Below are 23113 nucleotides of genomic sequence, written 5' to 3' on the forward strand. Positions count from 1 at the left end.
GTCAACATCCATGAAGGACACCAGTGGGGCCACTTTTGCTCCCCCCTTCATTCACATTCAGTTCACAAATATCCACCAGTTCCTATTGACCGGCTTTTCTGAAGGTGAACTGGAACCAGCTAGCTTGCATGTCCACAGGCACCACCTCGCTGCAGGCATTGCACCGGTGAGAGCTCCACCCCCTCCACCCACCAACCAGTCCACCGCCAGCTTCTGACCATAGCAATCCCTCTGTTATGTACTGAGCTGAATCCTAGAACAACAGGATCCAAAATGCGGCAGCCTGATAGGTCCGAGAACAATAGGATCCAGAATGCAGCAGTCTGATTGGTCCGCAGGAGCCACCCAACCCAGCTCCAGGTGGAAGTGAATCAGTGACCTGATTGGCCTCCAAGAGCAGCCAATCAGGCTCCTGGAGGAAGTGAATCCGCAACCTGATTGGCCTACAGGAGTAGCCCTGAGTTAGCCAATCGCGTGGGGCCCATTGTGTAAATAATATATATATATAGCAGACGTTTTGGGGAAAGACTCATTCTTTGCTACTATGAGCTGAATAAAGAGCATGAAATTCACACTTGACTCCTAGTATATTTCACCCTCTTAGCAAAGGAACTTGTTTACTTATTACTCCACTCAAGGGACTCCACTCATCTATCGTCCAACCCGCTGCAATACAGAAATATTATTATTATTTTTTATTGAATTTATACACCGCCCTATACCCTGGCATTAAAGAGTCTCACGCTCTACCGGCTGCGCCTGCCACAACCTCCACGCCGACTTCTCGCCCCACGCGTCACCTAGCCTGCTGCCTGACGAAAAAAACCGGGAACCGGAAGTATCGCTTGCGAACCATTACGACCGCGAGCTCTTTGGCCGGCACCGCTCCCACTCTCTCCCTTCCTTCCCCGCCTACCTCCGGGCCCGGCGCGCGGCCGGAACTTTAGAGCGCCGCTTCCTGGAGGCGCGGGGGAAGCGTGTCCTCGTTGCACAATGCGGAAGTGAGCCGCAGCTGGCGGCGGGGTTACAGTGGGGTCCATCCGGGTCCGGATAGGGAAACGATGTGGGGGGCTGGAGGGGGCCGGGGCTAGGATCCTTCCCCGTTCCTGGCGGGGGGTGGGGGTGGGGAGAGGAAGAGCCTTCCGGGGGCTCGCCCTGTGTCCGCCCCGGGAGGTGTTGGGGCTGCGTTGTGAGGGAGAGGCTCGGCGTGAGGCGCCCTTTGGCGGGTGGGATTCCGGGGGGGGGGGAGGCCTCAGGAAAAGTGACCCTCAGCAAGACAGGGGCGGTGGGGGGCAGGGTTCCCATGAGGGGAAGCAAGGCGGGGTCCTCCTCGGAAATTTGCAGGTGCCCCGAGAAAACCGAGTGAGGGGGTTTGGGGTGAGTCCCGGGAGCGTTTCAAGCTCTCCGCCCTCCGCAGGATTTTGAATGGGCTCCGTCCTGAGGGGAAGCTAGGAGAGGGTCGGAGTTGGGATCGGGGCCCCTGAGGATAGGTAACACCGGGTGTGCGCGTGGTGTTTTCCCCATTGGGGGTTTAGAGCCATGGCCACCCGGCGTTTAACAGACGCGTTCTTGTTGTTGCGGAACAACGCGATCCAAAGCCGGCAGCTGCTGGCCGAGCAAGTGAGTAGTTACGGCTCCTCCAGCCCTCTGACTTCACGTAGCATGGCTGCTGCGGTGAGTCTCCCTTCGTCCTACTGTATCCCACATTTCGCTGTTTCTTAAGTGCCAGCTGCGTTATAGGGCTGTCAGACGGCAAGCATGCCATCCTTGTGTCTTCTTTCCCCCTTTCCTCAACCTCCTTTACTTGCCTGTCTTCTCTATATGTATATTTTTAAAAAATGTGTTTGCTCCAATAGGTGTTTGCTCCCCACCCCCCGCCCCCAGTTCAATGTCCACTGTTAGGATTTGCATACATTGAGGGGCACTCGGCTTTTAAGGTACTACCCTGTTCCGAAACTGGTGTGCTTGCATTAAAAACAACAACTGTTGTAGCAGAGGGGTTTTTTCTAATGGTAGATCGTTTAACACCTTGCAAGCAGAAAAACTAGGTTTGCTCTCAGTGTATGTTCAGCAAGGAACTGCAGCCAGTCACAGTCAGTTTTTATTGTGCTTTTAGATGCAAAAGTGAATGCTTTTCTTTCCCTGTTTTCCTGTCAAATTGCAGACTTGGAGCATGTCTGATTTTATTTAAGTCTTCTTTAAGAGTTTAGAAAGCTTCATATGGGATTATTTGACATGGCAGCCTCCTATTTCTTTTGTCTTGCTAATGTGCTTGGAAGATGTCCAGTTGAATAATGTTTATTTTCTCCTGGGCACACATAAATTCCCCAACATTTGACCCAGCCATCCAAGTTCTGGGCATCCAATTCTGCAGTGTCCCCCTTGAGTGCTGTACATTATTTTTCTCGTAATAATGAGTATGGCAATCATTTACTTGTGGGGGAAAATAAAGTTGTGCACTTGGATACTCTGCTGGGGTTCCTGTTCTGTGTCTCAGCTTCCGGTATTTTTGTTCCATGGAAATCTAGGACCATTAACAATTAAGCTACACCCTTTCTGCAGTCCCTCCTTCTGTAAAGTACTGCCTGAATTGTTTCTTGTCACTTGAACTGATTTAGATAGATAAATGTGGCAATTAAAAGTGGGTGTAGCCTTGAATCTCCCAATGCATGCCTATGCTTTCTTTTGATCTGCTGAGTGTTCTTGAGCAAGTTACTCTGGTTCAATGTCCTGCTCTGTTAAAAGGCAAAGAGTCTCCTTGCTGTTTTTCTAAAGCACTCTGAAGTTGAACAGACAACCCATTAAAAAAAAAATTGCTATCATATATCCCAATATCCGTTTCTTTTTTTTTTTTTGGTCAACTTTCCCTTCTCCATCTTTATGTTACAATTAATTTGGTAAAAGGTGATAGGAAAATATTCCTAGATGCCAGAATAAAATTAATGAAGTCAGAATCAAATCTTTAGTCACCAACTTGGTGCTGAAATTAGGACAATTAGGACAGGTTAGGGATTTTGCTCCTCATAAGTACACATGCCACTATAATGTCTTCCTTCCTTCGTTTCTTTCCCTCTGTGTGTGTTTGTGTGTGTGTTTTCATATCAGACACCTGTCTGTCGATTGATTTTGCTTACTTTTCAGCTTACTGCTACAGTATTATGCTTCATTATTACACCACTACCATTCTGTTCATAAAACATTAAATTGTTGCCCACTCCTCTTTCCCCCAATTGTATTCTCCTTTAGTGAGTGAAAAATAAGCTTAATTTACACTGATCTCTGAGGCACCAGTGCAATGAACAATATCTTGTATTGTTCTGTTTTGAGCTATGCAACTGCTGAGTGTTCAACTGGTGTGCAAGTGTTTCTCTACACGTTGAAAATTAGTTGAAAACTGCATGCAGTTTCTATGTTGTTAGACTGTTACCTAGTTATAGTGCAGTCCTTCCTGTGCATGCCCACTCAAAAGTAATTCCCAGTGAGTTCAGTGGGGCTAGCTCCCAGGAAAGTGGGATTGCAGTCATAGTTTTTTGTTGTCCTCCAGCTCTGATTTTGTTAGGCCAGAGATAAAATGTATCCTCATGCTAGAAAAGTGTTTAAAAGAAAACACCAGTACAGTAATTTATACCTTTATACAATACTTTGAAGTACAGGCAAATTGACATCTTAGCAGCTGATTTGCACAAAATTGTATAGTCTTCTTCAGACATTTAGAGAATCTTGTAATTTAAAAGAAAGTGTCTATTGTGGGTTTGGATAGATAATAAAAGATCCTAATTACCATTTCCCTGGTGCTCAAGTACTTTTGTGTGCATAACTGCTATGTTGTACCACATGGGAATGCTTTATTTTGAAGGCTGTATGTTAGAATGAGGGGAAACTGCCTGATTCCTATGTAATTTATTACAGCCAATGTAAAACAAATTGATTAACTTGGTTATTACTAAATTCTTTTGGCAGCCCCTCTTAAGAGTTTTAAGCCCTCTTTTAATGTCTCTTCCTTTCTACCTGAAGGAGACACACACACACACACACACACACACACACATTTTTGCAATGCACTTCGCCCACCTGGTCAGAATTGGACTCCTGCTCCTATCAGATCATGCTAATGTTGATTTGCATGCTGCTTTTTTAGCCAAAGGCTGGTAGCTGATAAGAGAAGAAAAACACATAATACAACAAAATAAAAGTCAATCACAATTAATGCTCGGTAGTTAAGGAGCTGGTAAATATATAACAGTTGGAAGAATGGAACTCTGATGAAAAGGAATGAGAATAATCATTTGGTAAAAAGAGAGACGTAAGGGAGCCTTTCCAAAACCCGTTGGCTACTGCCAAGAAGCCCCTGTCCATGTACTCGCCAAATTAACCTCAGATAATGTTGAGTCACAGAGACTTCTTGGATGGTCTTAACAAGCATGCAGTATCGTAAGGAAGTAAGTGTTCCTTCAGATAATCTGGGACTGGGATGAGCAATACCAAACCTTTCTGTGGGGAATTTGGATTGAGCAGAGGTGCAGGAAGGTTAAGCATCCTGTCTGCTATTGAGAATCCATTTTAGTGCTCCATTTTAGGAGACCTTCATCCTCTTTGTTCCCACTTGTCCACGTTTAACCAGGGTGGCTACAGTAGGTAGATTGCTATAGACCAGGCACGTCCAACAGGTAGATCGTGATCTACTGGTAGATCACTGGATGTCTGTGGTAGATCACTGGCTCCCCACAAAGAAGCTCAACATTTTTGCCCCCCCCAAAAAATGGGGCCTTCCTCTTCCCAAAAAAGCTCAACAACTTCAACATGAACCCCCAAAAAACAGTGCTTTCCTCCTCCCTAAAAAAACTTTGACCTGAACCCCCCAAAACAGGGATCTCCTCTCTTAAAAAAGCTCAACAACTTTGACCTGAAACCCCTCCCAGGGGGTAGATCACTGCCAGTCTTTTAACTCTGTGAGTAGATCTCAGTCTCTTGGGAGTTGGCCACCCCTGCTATAGACCTCTTGTTTGGCTGTCTACCGTGGGCAGCTGTGTCTCTCTCAGGGATTACTGAAATCATCTTATCTGAAAACTCTGTAAAATGTCTGTGGATTCCAGGGCCCTTCTAAAAAGGAGGAAGAATGAATAAATGAATGAATGAATGAACGAGCCACAAGCTAAGAGCCATATTGTATGGCATGTGGTCTGTTTCATTCACACTGGAGAAGGGAGTCCAGTTCCCTGAGGCTGACCATGCTAGATGGATGTTGTTGAACAGATTGCAGTTCCTGCTTTATCCACCCAAACCCTAAAAGTTTTGATATTGGAGTGGCGCAAGATCTACTTCCCATGTTATACATTTCCTATGTGAAAGCACATCTCTGAAGCATGGCATCCATACATCATCATGCCTGACAATCACACTTGTGTGCATTTTGTACACACAGTGGAAGGAGTTGCCAATCACAGCTTCCTTACATGTGTGCCTGTTGTCAAGCTTGATGATCTACAGATGGGTTTCTGCTTCTTGACACACATGTTTTCCTGGTAGCTTGTAAAGTATCACTTCCCAACCTTGGGCCCCAGGTGTTGTTCTACAATCCCTGTCATCTCTGACTGCTGGCTAGGGATGATGGGATTTGTAGTCCAACAACATCTGGGGGCACAAGGTTGAGAAGGCTGCTCTAAAGAAAGAGGCAAATTGCTGGTTATTGGGGAAACAAATGTGGTCTCTTCTCTGTTGTACTTTTCAGCATGTGCCATTGTGGGATGCTGTAATAGAAATTTCAAAGGCTGTTTTGTTCTCTGGGAGTGCAACACTGCATGCTCATTAAAAGATCAAGTTATATATATTTAAAAATGTGAGTCCAGATCCTGAAACATTTGCCATTGCTGTTTGAAATTGAATGTGGAATAATTACTATTAAAAACACAGTATGAAAGGTTTTATTCTTTTAAAAAGACAGTCACTATTAATATGAATAAAATTTCCCTGTATGAACTGTTCTTTAACACTATGTTAAACCAAGAGGCTCAATTGACATTTCCATATTCCCTACTGTAAAATAAGCAGATTTTTCTGGCTGGTAACCAACACAAACCGGATCAGTTGTGTTCTGTATTCATTTCCTATTTGATCCAGAAAATCCATCTATCTTTAAAAATGCCTGCAGTAAATACATCTTTTGCATTAATGCACTTTCTGTATGAATGGGCAGTTCTTCAGACTTAAATTTCAACTCTTCCCATTCCATTGACTCAACTGTGTAAATAGTTTGCTTTGTAACCAGCAACTTGTAAAATCAAATTTATACCATTTTAAATTAACTTTTTTTTAAACACAATGGCAAAGGTCACATCTGGCAGGGTAGTTCCAATGTGCTTTACTTTGGCACTACACTGCCATTTCTTCCCAATTGTTTGTCCAGATTATAATTATAATTTCACGGGCATCTGCAGTTTTAATTCTGCTTTGTAAAGTCTCCAGCTAATAATAGTAGTAATAATAATAATAATAATAATAATAATAATAATAATAATAAGTAAGTGCCTGGTCAAATGCAGGTTCTTTCTAAAAGGGTAATAGAATAAAAATGGTTAGTTAAGTATAAAAGAACATATTTGCAAACTGTGCTAATGTGGGTAGAAAATAAATGTAGTTTTAGGCCCTGGTTCAAATAATGTCAAAGCCAGCTGTTGTTCCTTTGCTCAATTGGAACTAAGTAAGAGGAACTTACCACCTGTGGATGCACAGGAGGGGCAGGAAATGAGAGTTGGCCAGCGGGTCGGATCCTTATCTCCCCAATGCATCACATGCCAAATTTGGCAAGTGGGCAGTGCTACCCATCCATCAATCACCTGATGTCACAGTGACATCGGTTGATAGGTGCTTGAAATTCCCCTTTTTTCAGGATTTCAGAGTGTCACACAGGACTTGCTTGATCAGCTGGTCACAGCAAAACACTGAGCAGGGCTCTGAGCAAGGGGCTTGCAATAAGGAAGAAGCCTGCCTGTCTCCTGTTGGTTATATTCCTAACAGAAATGCTCACCCTGCATTCTTTTCCTTTTGAAAATGCTGTTGTCTATTCCTGTTGTGAGTTTACAGTCGTACCTCGGAAGTCAAACAGAATCCGTTCTGGAAGTCCACTTGACTTCTGAAACGTTCAACTTCCAAAGTGCGGCTTCTGCAGCCAGTTGGAAGCCACAGAAGCCCCGTCGGACATTTGGCTTCCAAAAGAACATTCGAAAACTGGAACACTCACTTCCAGTTGTTGATTGCTCAGGAGCCGGAACATTCGACTCCCAAGGCACTCAGAAGCCGAGGTACGACTGTGTATTTAAATCCTTCCGAATAGCCAAAGTAGGTGATATGACCAGCGTTTTAACCTGACTGCGCTTGTAACACTTTATTTCTAAAGCTAAACATGCTGACAAAAATATATAGGCAAAGATAAAAATCCCTGACTGTAGTTCAGCGTTTCGCAACCCTGGTGCCCCCCAAGTGCTGACTGGGGCTGGTGATAGTTGTAGTGCAAAATACTAGGTTGGGGAAGGCTGCTATAGTTCATTGGGATAAAATTCACAGCCAAAATGCACTAGCCAACTTCTAATTCACTAGCCAAATGCAGGATGCATTTGCTAACAGATAGCCATTAATAACTTATTTTTAAAAAAGTAAAATACCGTTAGAAAGCTGAAATGTACCCAAATTCCATGGCTAAAGAGGTTCCTTTGCCCAACTCCTGCTATTTCACTTGCTCCTGGCCAGGGCACTTGCCTTTAAACATGTGCCAAACATATGTTTCTAATGGGCTTTCCAGGTTCCAACCCAGAGAATTCTTTTCCTCTTTCGTTCTCCTTATGCCGTGGGGTGGGGTGCAATCGCCACACCTTCAGCTTTGTCCTATCACGCACCCCCTTTCTTAGCTGCTGCAAGGCAAGGCTGAGGCCTCACTGGGCTTAGCAGGTGAGGAAGATTGCGCATAGGAAGCTAGAGATGCAGGATGGCCTGTGTCAAATGTAAACGGAATTTTCCAGGTTGCAGCCAGTTTTGAAAGAACAGTTTATAGCCAAGCAATGTTCTGTGAATAATGCCTGTCTTTCTTGAATGGATTACCCACACATAATTTCTTGAGCCTCCTCTGTTCAGAAATCCAGTCTGAGCTCGGGGGGATTTTTACATGCAAGGGGGCTGCATAGACACAAGCCTGTTCATTGAAATGTTTCTCTGTGTATAATGCTCAGTGGATTCCCTTCAGCTACCATCTCATGGCTGCTAAATGTTACCACTGCCATGCCTGGTAACCACAGTTTGCAATTACAGTAATTAAATTGGAATGTGTAGATACCCCCAAACTCTCAGATTCTGTGGATTAGTTTAGAGTAGAATACATGACTGTCATTACCAATTGCAGTTTGCACTGGACCTGGGTTCTAACCGGCGTTTAATTTTTATTTACTTTTAAAAAAAAATTAAGCTAGTTATGTAAGGTTTTAAAAATGTTTATTTTTTTGCAGATCAAGAAAATTGGTTTGAAATGATTTGAAAAGGGAAAATATGGAGCTATCCACAAAGCTAAATGCTAGTCCACTTAAAAGCTGAAACTGCTTTTAGAAGACTGTTTTGTTGCATTGATAAACTGGCAATGTTGATCAATAAAATTCCTTTGTTTCTTCAACTGACTGTACCCTGTGCTCTGTCCTGTTCTTTTGTTTCCCTCTCTTACACTTTTGCTGTCCCTATATGGATGGGGCTGATGGGACCTACAATCTACCACAGGAGCTGGATGAGGTATAGTCCTCTTTGTCTAATGTTGCTCTTCTTTCATGGAAAATGTCAAAAGAAGTTGCCTTATACCAGTCTAGCTGAAGGCTATCAGATCTGGGCTACTGTAGGGCAGCATGCAAGGCTGCTTTGGTAGTGGGGTGTATCTTTGAGGTTTTGCAGCTAGCTTGCATGCTTTACTTCCATATAACTGAAATGATCTCCCCCCCCCCCCAATGAATGCTGAGGTGGTCAAGCCTACATTCATATTTAGATTGAATATGGAGAGGAGAGGAGAAAACAGTTGAGTCACAACACCCCACCCCACCCAAAAAACAACCAGGCACAAATTCATCATAACACTTGACTACTACGATGAACTGGGCTTCTTTTGGGTCAGATCGGAAGTTGTGATAGGTTTCATACATAGATTGCCACCGCAGATAGAAAATCCCTTGACCATCATATCAAGAAACTTCTAAGGCCAATGAGGGGGAAAGCTGACAGAGTACATCTTAGGCTGCAACCCTAAGGGCATTTTCTATTAAGTTATTATAATAATATCACTAATTTATTATTTATATGCCTCCCATTCGACTGGGTTGCCCCATTGGACTTAGTAGGGCTTGCTTAGGATGGCACAGATAGTCAATCTATTCTGTTGGTTTCACATCTGTGTCCTGTCAGTGTTCAGGGTGGCTTGCATTTTCTCAGCGCAACAGCTCAATGAGGTGCCTTAGGCTGAAAGAAAGTGACTCACTCACTCAGGGTCACCCGGTTTACTTCGTGGATGGGTTTGGAATTAAATTTCCACCTCTGTCTCAACACTTTAGCCAAAGGATAGGGAGCCTGTGACACTCCAGATGTTGTTGGGCTGCTAGCAGTAAATGCACCCCAGTCCTGCTCTGGCCACTGTACAACACTATTTGTAAAGACCCCCGTGCGTGTGCTTTGTCATTTGTTTAGTTAAAAATCTATATACTGTAGATTCATAGAATTGTAGAGTTGGAAGGGACCCTGAGAATCATCTAGTCCAACCCCCTGCAATGCAGGAGTATGCAGCGGTCACCTATACTGCTTTTCAGGCATGCCTCACAAAGCAGTTTACATTATACTGTTGGGGAACAATAAGCACAATTTAAAACACTGTAAGTGAAGCAGCAAAAGCCATTTACAAGGAAGCTAGATCTGGCGGGGTTTGGGGAGGGAGAGGCTGCCTCAGCCAGAATACCAAGAGTGAGATACTGGCCTGAGTTCCAAGGGTTGTTGGTTTTTTTGCCTGTTCTCTTGCTATTATTTTCAAGAAAGGACAATGTACTATAGCACCCAAATAAGTTATATCAAAGATCCTTTAAGGCCCAAGGTTGTGGGAAACGGGTTTTCTAGGTGTTGGTTTTGCTGCAGGGGAAGAAATAGCATGTGCAGAAGGGTGGTGCCTGCACTGTCCCAGGATGTTTTCCGTAAGCATGCTGCTTCATTTTTCGGATCTGCCCCAAGGCCTGAGATTTAGCACAACCCAGTCAGAAAACTGTCAGCTGCTCCCTTCATTTCCCAGAGATTATACAACTAGCTGCGGTGCTTCCACTTTGAGATGGGAGCCCTGGCGGCCTCTGGGCAGAACTAACTCATTGTTACTGGCCTCTTTGCAATGCTTACTCTCCCTACCCACCTCCCCAAAGGTAAGTGGAAATGTTATTGAGATTAAAAAAAAAAAAAGAAATTCAGGTAAAGATTCACCAGGGGTTGAGAGCTGCAGACATGCTTATTCAGGTGTTCACATTTAAATATGTGAAGGGGGAAACAAAATAACACAGGTAGTACCAAGTGTGCCTGAGACTTGACTTGTACATTATTATCTTAGGCTTAGAGCGTTCATTCTTCCTTTGAACCCTCTTCCCAGTGGAGCTCTGAATCCATTCCTCAATGCAGAGTCACACCTGCTCAGCTTAAGCATTTTTCTAGGATTGAAGCCATTGCTCCCCTTGGGAAAGGGAAGTGTGGAGTAGAAATCACCCCTGTCCCCCAGCATTCCCTTGATGGCTTCTAAAAGTACAGCATGCGAACAGGGTTTAAAAATAATGTCCAGTTGGTGTTTTCATTTGGGAATGAAAGAAACCCAGAGTCTAGTTTTTGTACGTCTTTAAGTCTATAAATTGGAAGACACAAGTCTCACTTGGCATTAAAGCTAATGGTGCTGTTGTGAGCTGTGAACTGCACACAGTATCTGCGTTTTGTGACATCGCTTTCAGCAGCAGAGTCCCTTGAAAATGTTTCCTAGGAATAACAAGACTCCCCTCCCACCAAAATGAGATGTTTCTGATTTACAGTTTTAAAGTGCTATGTCGAGCACCATATTTGCTTGAGGATATCTTAATCCAGCACTTCCTTTAATTTTAAAAGCAAAATTCCCCATCTTTTGTATAGCTTCCTAAAGGAACAATGCCTTTCCATTTGTTGCTTTGCCAGGAGCGACCTACAGCCAGCCATGCCTAGCGAGAGGAAGTAGACAGGATTTAGCTGGAAAGGCAGTGCCTCAGAATTATATCGCAGACACGGATAGTGAAGTTCTGTTCTTAGGCCTGTTGCTTCTTTATGAGCTTAAGGTAGGGATTTCCTCTCTCCCTCTGCTTCAATTTCCTCCACTGACTATTTACTGAGGGGTCACAGAATTGGAATTCAGGCCTGCGCCATCTCGAAGGCTTGAGGTGGGTTACAAAATGCGCAAATTAGATCAAATGCATACTTTAAATTCTTGGCTTTAGCCAGGCTAGGTAGAACAATGTAGGCGACACTTCCAAAAGATCTTTGATTTGGGGTGGGGAAGGGTGTCCTTAAACTTTGGGGCTGCTTACAAGACAGAGCTGCCAAGACTACATTGCCCACTGGGCATATCCAAGCAAACCCTCTGCCCACGGTTAGAGAGGTGCATATATTTAGAATGAGAACATAACATCTTTGAAAAGAAAACACCCAAGACGAAGCTTTCCTTTTAGTAGCTCCCAGTCTTGGGAGCCCAGGAAGCTGCCTCAGACCGCTGGTCCATCCAGCTCAGTAGCAGTAGCTGTCTAGGATAGCAGACCAGGTGCTTTCCCAGATCTACCTGGAGATCAAACCTGGGGCCTTCAAGGAACACAAAGCAGATGCTCTAACCACTGAGATACCTGCCCTTCCCCATGGCAGCCTTCAGAACCTTCTTGAATGTGTTAAGCTTGCATTCCTTCTTTATTACAGAGTATCTATTTATAACCAGGAAGGTGATATTTAAAAACAAAACACCAAATCATTTCCCCCCACTTGTTTTGCTTCAGTAGCCCTTTGTGGCATTAAACTGACAATAGGTGGCCAAGAGTGGACTTGGTTAGTTGATGGGACAAGCCTTTCCACCCTTTGAATGCTGTTTCCTCATTGTCCCATTCTCCTGCCCACCCGCAACTTTTGATTTGGGTTAATATATATATATGGCTTCTTTTTATGCAGGGTCCTTTACTTAGGAAGGGTATTGTACTGCTTGGGAGTTGATAATTTGCAAAAGCTATGAATGTGATTGCTGGCTCATAAGAGGTTTAAATGTTTTAAGTACCCAGTACAGAGCCAGAACCCTTACTGTAAAGTGGTGGGTTTTCACTGTAACGTTGGAGAACCCTTTCCACACCAATTTGTCTACTGAGAAACCCTTTGCTTGCCTCTGTTAACTGCAGAGGAACAGTTCTGGGGAAAAGGAATATGTCTGAGGTGCATACTTGGTTCATGAAAATGCTGGCCAGGGCTTTTAGGCCTTGCATGAACGGAGAACGTGTCCAAGAACACACCCAGCTTTTCTCTGTAAATCTGAACTGCAGGGGAATGATCAGTTAGGATGGGCAAGGTAGTCGGGGAAGCTTTGTCTGCCATAGCTGGCTTTCTTCTTGGAGAACCACTGCTAAGAGTTTAAGAAGCCTGTGAGTTCCCATAAACACCTTTGCCTAAAGTTAAGGGATCTTGGCCTTTTACTCTGGGTTGTAATCTGAAAAACTAACCATTCTTTGTATACTTTCTACAGCTCGCAGATGACCGCATGGCACTGGTGTCGGGGATCAGTTTAGACCCTGAAGCAGCTATCTGTGTAACTAAGAGGCTACCTCCAAAATGGATTGATGGAGTGGAAGAAGTGAGTTTACATGCCATGGGTGCAACTTAACATCCAGCTATCTTTCTGGGAAAGCAGCAGTAAAGTTTATTAATATCCGCTTGTTCACTTAATTTATATATAGCTCTTCCATTGTTCAGGGCAAAACACAAAAGTTAGAAATCCACAGTTATTGAAAAAGACATGGGGTGGTGTTCAATTAAATTTTACTTGGAGTAGACCCCCGTGACTAAGTCATTCCATTAATTTCAGTAGGTCTACTTGTTGAATACCATCCTTGAAGTAGGAACATATTACAACCAGATCGTAAAACCACCAAATCAACAGCAGTGAAACTTATTTCACATCTTGAATGCTTGGCAAGAGAGGTGTGCTTTGGTTTGCCAGTGAGGAAGCCAGCAAAATGATTTTTTTCCTTTCAAAAAAAAGTAGAGAAAAGTTTTGAACAAGTGGAGCCACTTGCTTTGCTTAGCCCAAGACGCTTTCAGGGTCAGAGAACAACTTAAAAAACTGAGGGCGATGGTACTACTAAAAGTTTTGGGGAAATCTTTGCCTCTGGTAAAGTACCATTAGGTGCCTGGTCTTGTAAGTAACAACAGGTAACTTACACAAGTTTACAGGCATACAAACAAGCTTAGAATTTAAAGGGGAGTAGGTTTTGTGTGCTAAAAAAAAACCCCACACCTAGCTGCTTTGCCGAAGACTGTCCTCTATACTGTGGCTTCCATTTCTTAGAGGCAGCAGATGTTGTCACCCCCTCAAGCTATCTTATGGCATTCTGTTTGCCTGGAACTAAATGGGAATTTTTGGAAACTGTTTTACTAGTTCATCTGCATAGCCCTGCTCTGATTTCTGTTTCTAGATCTCAGACTTGATCTTGCTGGAAATTATTCTCTTGGATCTGAAAGCCTTGACCCCCTAATCCTAGAGGTGCTGGGGGCTGGCTTGGCTGTGGCTATCACACACACAGAGAGAGAAAGAGAGAGAGATCTTGAGTTCAGGTTGGAATGATGCAGTCACTTGACCATGAAATAAGGAGGACTAGTTGTCACCAAATATAGCCCTTGACATCTCCTCTCTCTCTCTCTTTCACACACACACACCAATTATATGGAGGTGGAATGGTCTAAACTCAAGTCAGACTTGCTTTCCTCTGGCCATTGAATTGAAGCATCATGTCTGAAAGTTTGCTAAGAGAATGCTTGTGTGCACAAGGCAAAAACAGAGTGGTTTCTCTATGGATAGCAAATACGATTTTGCTTAATCATGGTCCCATTATTTATCTGTTTTTATCTGCTGTTGTTCAGAACCGTACTAAATTTGCCCTAATTTTTATTGCTCTTTTAGATCCGGTATGAGGTCTCCAGGATAAAACAGAAGATGAAAGAATTAGCCAGTCTGCATGACAAGCATTTAAACAGGCCAACTCTGGATGACAGCAGTGAAGAAGAGCACGCAATAGAAATAACTACCCAAGAAATTACACAGGTGCCAATGAGGGGGTTTCTCTTAAATAAATGAGTCTCGGTGTCTTTTTCAGTTCTTGTGCTGGTGTTTTCATTTTTCGATCAGTCAGTGACTGAAATTGCTACTGCAGCTCAGAGGTTAGGTTGCATTATTTGTCAAATTTATTTGTTATGTTTATCTTCCTTAAAATAGTTTCATTGAGCTCTTGAAGCGGGTTACAAGTGGCTTTGGTTTGCCCTGGGCAAGATAAAGCAACTGACAAATTTAATCAATCACATCTTTCTTGCTTAGGGAAATTAGCAAAAGCTGTACAACAATTGCACTTAAAATGTTTATTTGCACAAAACACCTAAGTGGTTATGCACTATGGTAAGTTTATCGTATGGCAAATAGTGATCTTAGTTCAACTGTTGTTCCTTCCTCCTGCCTGAGATCTGCAGAGAAGGCTTTCTACTCCTCTGAGCCATTAATTGCTCAGGTGAAAGAGAACAAGGTCTCTTTCAATCTGGCCATCCCTTTATGGAATTTATATTTAAGGAAGCTTTCTTCCCAACCTGTTCTCTGGTTGGTTCTTGTCAGTTTGCAAAGAGATTTCTGCTCTGGAAATCCTTTCCTAATATTGAGCTGATTCTGATGATTGACTTTGTTATTTCTAGTTTTTGTGATCTGTTATTGCTGCATGGGTTTAATGGCTTTGGAAGGTCTGGGCAAGTAATGTTTTTATACAGGAGTTTGATATGGTGGTATTGTTTTGTCTTAAAGTGATGTGCCTTGAGTAGCTTTTTGTGGAGAAGGCACCTGATAAATGCCCCAAAGAGAGGCAAGCAACTTAAAGAGAACCAAACAAATTGGTTCTCTTTGATCTAGGCAGGTTAAAAGGTAAAGGACCCCTGGCAACTGTGGGGTTGCGGTGCTCATCTCACTTTCGGGCTGAGGGAGCTGGCGTTTGTCTACAGACAACTTTCCGGGTCATGTGGCCAACATGACTAAACCGCTTCTGGTGCAACGGAACACCGTGACAAGAAGCCAAAGTGCACGGAAACACTGTTAACCTTCCTGCTGCAGTGGTACCTACTTATCTACTTGCACTGGTGTGCTTTCGAACTGCTGGGACAGAGCAACAGAAGCTCACCCCGTCATGGGGATTCAAACTGCCAACCTTCTGATTGGCAAGCCCAAGAAGCTCAGTGGTTTAGACGGCAGACATTCCCAGCCACTTCAGTTCCACCATTGCACAATGGGAATAACCAGAGACTTAGCACACAGGATAGATTAGGTCTAGCCATTAAAAGATATTTGCACATTCACACAGCTCTGTAAGTGAAAGCTGAATAACAACAACAACAACATTTCCGTTAGAATGCTAATTTCTTAAACAGTTTTTTTTTATAGAATTGTGCAAATAGAAGGGCTCTTCTGCTACTAGAAATTTCTTCTCTTCCTGTCTCCCCCCACAAGTTGTTCCACAGATGTCAGCGAGCAGTCCAGACGTTACACAGCAAGTCTCGAAGCTGCACAGACCAAGAGCGGCAGCTTCTGAAGAACGTTGTGTCTTGTTTAGCGCAGTCCCTTCAGGACCTGTCTACCAGCTTTAGGCACGGGCAGTCTGACTATCTCAAACGTAAGGAACTTGTGCCATTTGCTTGCAGAGCACCCTCAATAGATGGTGTTAACAGTTTAACACTGGGCTAGATTAATTTTGCTCCGTTCCTACTAGGCGCTATGTTCATTACGTAACTAGCATTAATAAGCCTGATTGGATTGGTTAGATTATGGCTATTTTCTTGGGGCTCTGGGAGGAAGCAGATGATAAATATTTATTTATTTGTAAAACACAGTCGCCACTTCTGTTTCAGTTTTGGGGAATGGGGACGGGTAATTTCTCAACCTACCAAAGTTTGCATTTGTTAAGCCATGCGGAGTACGCTTTAATAAATGCTTCATTTATAGTCACAGGGTTTTTTTCTTGCTCCTGCAGGTATGAAGAATCGAGAAGAAAGATCCAAACATTTCTTTGACACTTCAGTTCCCCTTATGGATGATGGTGAGGACACAACACTATACGATCGGGTAAGTGCAGGAACTGTTAAAGATGAATAATGATTGTATTTGAAAAGGCGGTATTTTAATTTTCACCCGGTAGAACAAATGGAGCATTGTTGTTTCTAAAAACAAATGAATGGCAATTCCATATCTGTTTGGCAGTTGATCTTTCTGTGTGTCCCTGACTTTGGTGGTGGGGAAAGAGATTTAAGTTAATGAGTTGCTATTTGTAACAACCAGGCCATCCTAGTACAGTGGTACCTCAGGTTAAGAACTTAATTAGTTCTGGAGGTCCGTTCTTAACCTGAAACTGTTCTTAACCTGAGGTACCACTTTAGCTAATGGGGCCTCCCACTGCTGCCGCACCGCCGCATGATTTCTGTTCTCGTCCTGAAGCAAAGTTCTTAACCTAAGATACTATTTCTGGTCTGTAACCCGAAGCGTCTATAACCTGAGGTACCACTGTATAGCAGGTGTGGGAAACCTTGCCCACCCCCCCAGATCTTGCTGAACTACACCTCCCATCAGCCCCAGGGAACTGAGATCTTTCGCCAGCCTTTCTGCCAAAGGATGAAAGAGAAAAAAATGTGCTTGCTTTGGATTTTTAAACCATTGTGATTCTACTGGTTTCTTAGTTGGGATCCACAAGTGAGTCACACCTGGGCCTAAGCGGGGTTGCCCCAATATCACCATTGCAATTTTATTTATTTATTTCAAGAAAAAGCGAGAGAATGGACATGTATGATTTTTTTAAAAAAAGTTTGGTGATATGTTGTAGGTTGGGGTCAAAAGAGAATAAGAATTAGTCGAAGACGATTGAATTAGATTAGATATTACCGGTACGTCCTCCCTCTTGCTTTTGGTATTTGTAAAATTGTGGGATTTTAGCAACTATTTACACTCAATAACTTTTCTTTCTTTAAATAAGGGCTTTACAGATGACCAGCTAGTATTAGTGGAACAAAACACAGTGTTGGTGGAAGAACGGGAGCGAGAAATTCGACAAATTGTACAGTCCATTTCTGATCTCAATGAAATTTTTAGGGACTTGGGATCCATGATAGTAGAACAGGTACGTGTCTCTAAGGTTCTGCTATGTTACTTGCATCATATGAAGCTCCCTTACATGGAAGCTCCTTCTCTGCCCATAGATGTGCACAGACCAACAGGTGTATTTTTCTATAGAGGAGGAGACAATGCCACTCTGTGTAATGACACACTTTCCTAAATACCTGCAGCACAAGCTTTATTGTGATGAAAACAGAAAGCTTAAATACCGTGGCCCAACCAAAATTTTGCCAGCCACCATCCTTTTATTTCTTGTACAAGATCCCTTTAATAATGAGCGTGCGTTCCTTTTTTCAGGGTACAGTTCTGGATAGAATTGACTACAATGTTGAACAATCATATGTTAAAACAGAAGAAGGGTTGAAACAGCTACATAAGGTAAGCACAAAGTGTCTTCCAATCTGCGTCAGTACTGATTCTGTCTAGGAATGGCCATGAAAGACCAGGTAGAAACTTGAGGCAAGGTGTCTCTTTCTATGGCAGTCTGTTTTTCATGGGGTTTCAACAGGTAGTTTAGACGAACAGGATGCAAACAGCTTAAAGTGAGCGATATTGGACAATGATTTCACAGCTGGCTCCTGACCGCAATTGAAAACCTAGCTTTTAAACGCTGGCAACGTAGCAAGCTGGTTCGCATGTCACATCAAACCATACTTGGTAACAAACTATGGCTTAATGTGAATACTGGTGCATACTGCTGAAAAGTTCTCATTTCTCTCCTTCTGTGTTCCTGCTGCCACTGTGCCTACAGGGAAATGAGCCAGGGTCTAATCTGGGCTTGTAGCTTATTTTCTTCAAGCAAACAAGAAGCAATAAGTGGAGAACTTTGAGCCTGTGTCCAGACGTCATAACAAGCCAGGGCTCTGGGTTGTTTCCGGGCATTAAGGGAGGAACGCAGCAACATTAAACCATGGTTGATTTTAAGCTATGGCTTAATGTGACATATCAGTCAGTCCTGCAAGTTAAGTTACGGCTTTTCATTAGTGCTTGCACCACCTGCAACTCTTGCGGAAGCCTTTTTTGCAAAATGAATCCACTCTCCATTTATTTACTTTTGTCAGCATGAGTTGTCTCAGCCTGAGCTAGGTGTGTTGCAAGGATAAACATGGAGTAACCATTGTGTAGGTTGTGCTGGGATCAAATAGTGGAGTGTAAATGTCAATCAGACCTGGGATGCAAACTTCACTATATAATCGGAATATATTTAGGCTATAATCCTATGCATGCTTACCTGGAAGTAAGTCCCATTGAAGCAAAAACCAAAAAAATCCCTCTTTCCTTATAACACAGTTATTGAATAATAAAACATATCAAGTCAACATAAAATCTGAGTAGGACCATGTTGTAAAGTCAGCAAGATAATGACTTAGGTAAAACTGCCATGTTGGTTTGTTTGTTTTTTGTTCTTCAGTATGTACATCTCGCTAGCATGTGTTACAGATTATACATTTGAGTGATGGCTTACATTACCCCTGATGCTGAAAGCTAGTTCAAAATAATTGCGGCATCTACATGGAGGGATCTACATTTGTTGTTTTTGTTTTTTTCCAGGCTCAGTTCACTGAATTCCTCTTTTCTTTTATCCACAGGCTGAGCAATACCAAAAGAAGAATCGGAAGATGCTTGTCATTGTCATTTTGTTTGTAATAGTAGTTGTCCTTATCGTTGTTCTCATTGCTGTCAAATTTCGCTAGGTAGCACTCCTGTGATGTTTTCCTTTCTCCATGTTTGTACGTTTCGGGAGGTGGGGGTGTTGTGCTTTTCCTCCCCCCCTCCCTTTTTTTGGTTTGTTTTGTTGCTGATATGAGCGGTTGAGCCTCTCACTCTGGAAAGCTGCCTTTTGAATGAATGTAGAAGCCCTAGTGGTGCACAGTCTGTGCAATGTTTCTGGGGGGGACGGGACAAAACCCCTTTCTGTTTTACATGCTAAATGACTGCGCAGGTAGTGGTTTGCAAAAATGTGGGCAAAAAATATTGGGAATTTTGAGAAATGCTCCCAAACTAGGCATCTGGTTATTTATCCAAGATATAGAACACTTAAAATGCATCTTTAAAATTAAGTTATGGACTGAAATGTTTCGGGAAAGCATCATAATTTAGTTGTATCAAGAACCCAATAGTGTTGTTTGCCAACATTTATGTTACGGTTAATCTTAGGTTTTTGTGAGCTGCCTAGGTTTCTTTTTGGACACAATACCAAAAACTATGGGTTGGAGGTAAAACTGCCTTAAACGTAAAAAGTGTTTGATTTTAACTAGTTTTCCTCCAGATTTAAGACCTGTGTAGACTAAGTGGAAGTGAAACACTTTTTAAAACAGCAGATAATTCATATCATGTGACTTCATACCATTATTATTCCCTTGAGTGTTATTTAGCAGTGTAAATATAATGCCCCAACCATAATGAGTGCTACAGAAATTTTAAATTATTTTCTCAGCTTCAAATAATCCAGAATGTGCTTCTTCTCTCCCTGCCTTGCCCCGAACCATGTCCTTCCCCTAAACTGATTTATGCACTGTTGTTGTTGTTCTACATATATTATGGAATATTTGAATATTAAGGCCACAGCTGGAAGGAAATCTTTTGCTCTTCTTCTCCTCCTCCTCCTCTCCCCTGACCCCAAATCTTTACCCACTATCGTGTGAGCATCAGTGGCGACAGCCTTCACCCCCTACTTCCAGATACTGAATTGGAAAAGGGATGGTGGTTTTTCAGACATGTAGCTTAAATCAGATGAAGTAAGCTAACCAATGCCTATATTGGAATCGTGAATCTGAATAGAAGAACTTTTGTCTTCTGTCGGGCTGTGGAAAAGCCTCAAGAGAAACGGGGGTCAACAGCTGTGATTTAAAATGCTGTACTACTATGCTGGAACTCCTTGGTTCCTCTAATGCAGCTGGCAACTCCACTGAGGGAGCATTTTTTTAGCAGTTTTATCTGGATCCTAAAAGTGCTGGGCAATTTTAGGGGCCTTTGCGTCATTCCTTTGTTGTTGTTGTTGTTTTAAAAAGATACCATTCCTTTTGTGAATAATTTATTTAAAGCTTGTGGGGTTGCATCTCTGCCAGTGTTTTGCAGTCGCTGTGATCTTGCCCGTGCCCTCTGCACCTCACCTTCCCTCCCCCCAGCTTTTTGCACCACTCAGATTTCTTTGTAGAACGATAAAAACAATAAAGAGACTCTTGCCTTGATCCACTCCAGGATTAAGCCTGCTGGTTAGAACAGAGGATAATGCTCCCCCACCCCCCAGGAATGGCTCCTGAAAAAAATTATCTGAAACGAAGAGGTGCGGCATAGCAGTGTCGTGATCTCATGCTACTCCCTATGTCAGCGGGGCTTGTCCCTGTGGGTTGTGTTCAAGTCAGCACTTTCAGATCTCTCTTACTCGTACAGATCATCATATAGGGCTATAAAATGACCCCAGTAAGAGCATGGCACTGGTGGTGAATGGAGGCCGTGGTCGTCAAGTCCTGTACTTCCTGCTTTTCAGACTATTCAATATATGACATGACACCACAAAACGCTGGGGACTAGAATTGCATCAGTGAATAGTTATTTTGCCCACCTTGCAGAAATGCATTGCTGCTTTCATAGCTGGGTGTTGTTGCAGGTGTACCCAGACCTACTGCTTAAAAACCTCCAAGGAAGGAGAGGCCACCACCTCCCGAGGGAGATGGTTCCACCGTTGAACAGCTCTTACTGTTAGAAAGTTCTTCATCATGTTGAGTAGGAATCCCCTTTCTTGTAACTTGAATCCGTCGGTTCAGGTCCTACCCTCTGGAGCAGGAGAAAACAAGCTTGCTCCATCTTCCATGTGACAGCCCTTGAGATATTTGAAGATGGCTATCATATCTCCTCTTAGTCTCCTCCCCTAGCCATTTCAGTCTTAGATGAATTGGTGTAGCCAGGACACAGGTTTACAACCTATGAATTAAATTAAAATCATGAACAATCCAACACGGTGCTTTCTCCTCCTTCCTAGTTCCTTTTAAGTTATTTTTTTTCCTTTGCCAAAATTTGACATGATGGTGTTGAAATTGTCCATAAACAATTTGCTACGGTCAATGCGAACCCTAGAACACATCTAGTACAAAAGCCTGTACAAAAGCTCTCTATAATGTGACCAGCATTGATAAAATTATCATTTTATATAGCACCGTACATGTATATTAGGGGCGAAGAATCTTCTTTTTCTGCTTGAGAGCTCTGCTTCCTACTGGGCAACATTGCCAGGGCCATATGTCAACAGTGGGTGCTGTAAGAGGCAAGAGCACAAATGTAAATTTTAACCTTTGTACAGTTGGCTAGTTTCTATGCGCATCCCTATTTATTCTCCACCTAGGCAAGCAAAAGGCATTATCCTTGTTCAATTGCAAAAGCACTTGGATGTGAAGCAAAGCAGTGAGAGGTATGTCCCAGGGGTAGTTCCAAGGGCCAGACAGAGGTGCATTTGGTCCCTCGGACTGTTGTTTTCCCACGCCCATGTGGCTGCTGGCTTACGGAATAAACAAATAGCTTTCTGCTTCAAGAAATGTACAGTCTCTAAGCTTTGACAATGCAGAGAGAACGAGGACTAAGTTGACAGCAGATGAATGTGAGCCAATGCAACTGCATGTACTTTAGACTCACTGTTGGGGATGAAGGCTAGAGGTTGCCAGGACTTTGTTTCGTTGAAAGGCAGCCAGGAATTGCTGAAATGTTCCTCAAATCCAAACACTGATGGGACAGAAGGAAGAACGACCAAATAACTTCTCCAGCCACGGGGTTGCAGAATAATACATGAAACGCTGTCACAACAATGGCTAGCAAATGGCATGTATTATTGCGGGCTGCTTTTAATTCATCTGCCTGGCTTAAAATTCAAGGCCTTCTGCTTATAAATACGGACAGGGAAAAGTGGGGAGCAATCTTATTTTGGGGGTGGCAGTTTTAAATCCATTTCACTGCCATCCTCAAAGAGCCCTGTGAAGAATGATGCAAGCTAATGACAGGCCTACTCAGAGTAAATTTGTGTAAATTAGTAGGCATTGCTAACTTAAAATTAATAATCGGTTGAATGCAACTCAGTGCTTTTAGTATACCTAGAGCTGTACAAATACTTTTTGAGTCTTATCATTTCATGGTTATAATATGAAGTCTCACATCTGGGCACTTAGGTTTCCCTTTTGCGAGAATCTGTTTTACAGCAACTCCTAGTCCACTTAGTCACAGAACAAAACCCAGGGGGGGGGAGCATCTGATAAAGGCTTTATTATTGAAACAAAATAGAAAATTCTTTTGTTTCGACTATGGCAGACCAGCACGGCTACCCACCTGTAACAGGCTCTATTATTGTTAGCATACCAATCCTGCCTGAAAACGTGGGATTTTTTTAAAAAAAGAAAATGCCGTATCCGGCGCAGAATAAATCATACAAAGTTAATGGATGCAAATTTTGCTGAACTTCAGTTTCATATATAGTGCCTAAAAAGCAAACGAAGCACTCACAGATTCTTTTTTCCCTTTTTTTAAAAAGTAACAGGCTGTAGAAGCTAGGAAGGGGGTAAAAAAGTAAATAATATGAGAGAAAGCTTGAGCAAAGGTAAAGGTACCCCTGATCATTAGGTCCAGCCGCGGACGACTCTGGGGTTGCGGTGCTCATCTCGCTTTACTGGCCGAGGGATCCGGCGT

General features: G+C 42.9%; 1 protein-coding gene across 5 annotated transcripts; it reads left to right on the forward strand.

Moving 5' to 3' along the window:
- The first annotated feature begins 1481 nt into the window (after positions 1–1481).
- STX16 (syntaxin 16) lies at positions 1482–20480 on the forward strand. 5 transcript variants are annotated; one of them, XM_033153627.1, is made up of 9 exons: positions 1482–1620; positions 8755–8766; positions 12779–12886; positions 14213–14353; positions 15791–15953; positions 16311–16402; positions 17304–17447; positions 17741–17821; positions 19033–20480. In XM_033153627.1, exons 1-9 carry the CDS (start codon positions 1540–1542, stop codon positions 19135–19137), a joined length of 927 nt encoding a protein of 308 aa, XP_033009518.1. In that variant the 5' UTR covers positions 1482–1539; the 3' UTR covers positions 19138–20480. The 5 variants fall into 5 exon arrangements, with proteins under 5 accessions (XP_033009518.1, XP_033009519.1, XP_033009516.1 ...); XM_033153625.1 differs by having other exon boundaries at positions 1506–1674; XM_033153628.1 differs by lacking the exon at positions 8755–8766.
- The last annotated feature ends 2633 nt before the right edge of the window (positions 20481–23113 follow it).

Source organism: Lacerta agilis, chromosome 6 (assembly GCF_009819535.1).
Source record: "Lacerta agilis isolate rLacAgi1 chromosome 6, rLacAgi1.pri, whole genome shotgun sequence".
Taxonomy (NCBI): domain Eukaryota; kingdom Metazoa; phylum Chordata; class Lepidosauria; order Squamata; family Lacertidae; genus Lacerta; species Lacerta agilis.

Bases quoted from the DNA above. Each gene is read 5' to 3' on its own strand.
- STX16 (XM_033153625.1), top strand. From the start codon at position 1,540: ATGGCCACCCGGCGTTTAACAGACGCGTTCTTGTTGTTGCGGAACAAC. The intron at 14,354-15,790 runs GTGCCAATGAGG...TCCCCCCACAAG, and splicing joins CTACCCAAGAAATTACACAG to TTGTTCCACAGATGTCAGCG. The intron at 17,822-19,032 runs GTAAGCACAAAG...TTTTATCCACAG, and splicing joins GGTTGAAACAGCTACATAAG to GCTGAGCAATACCAAAAGAA.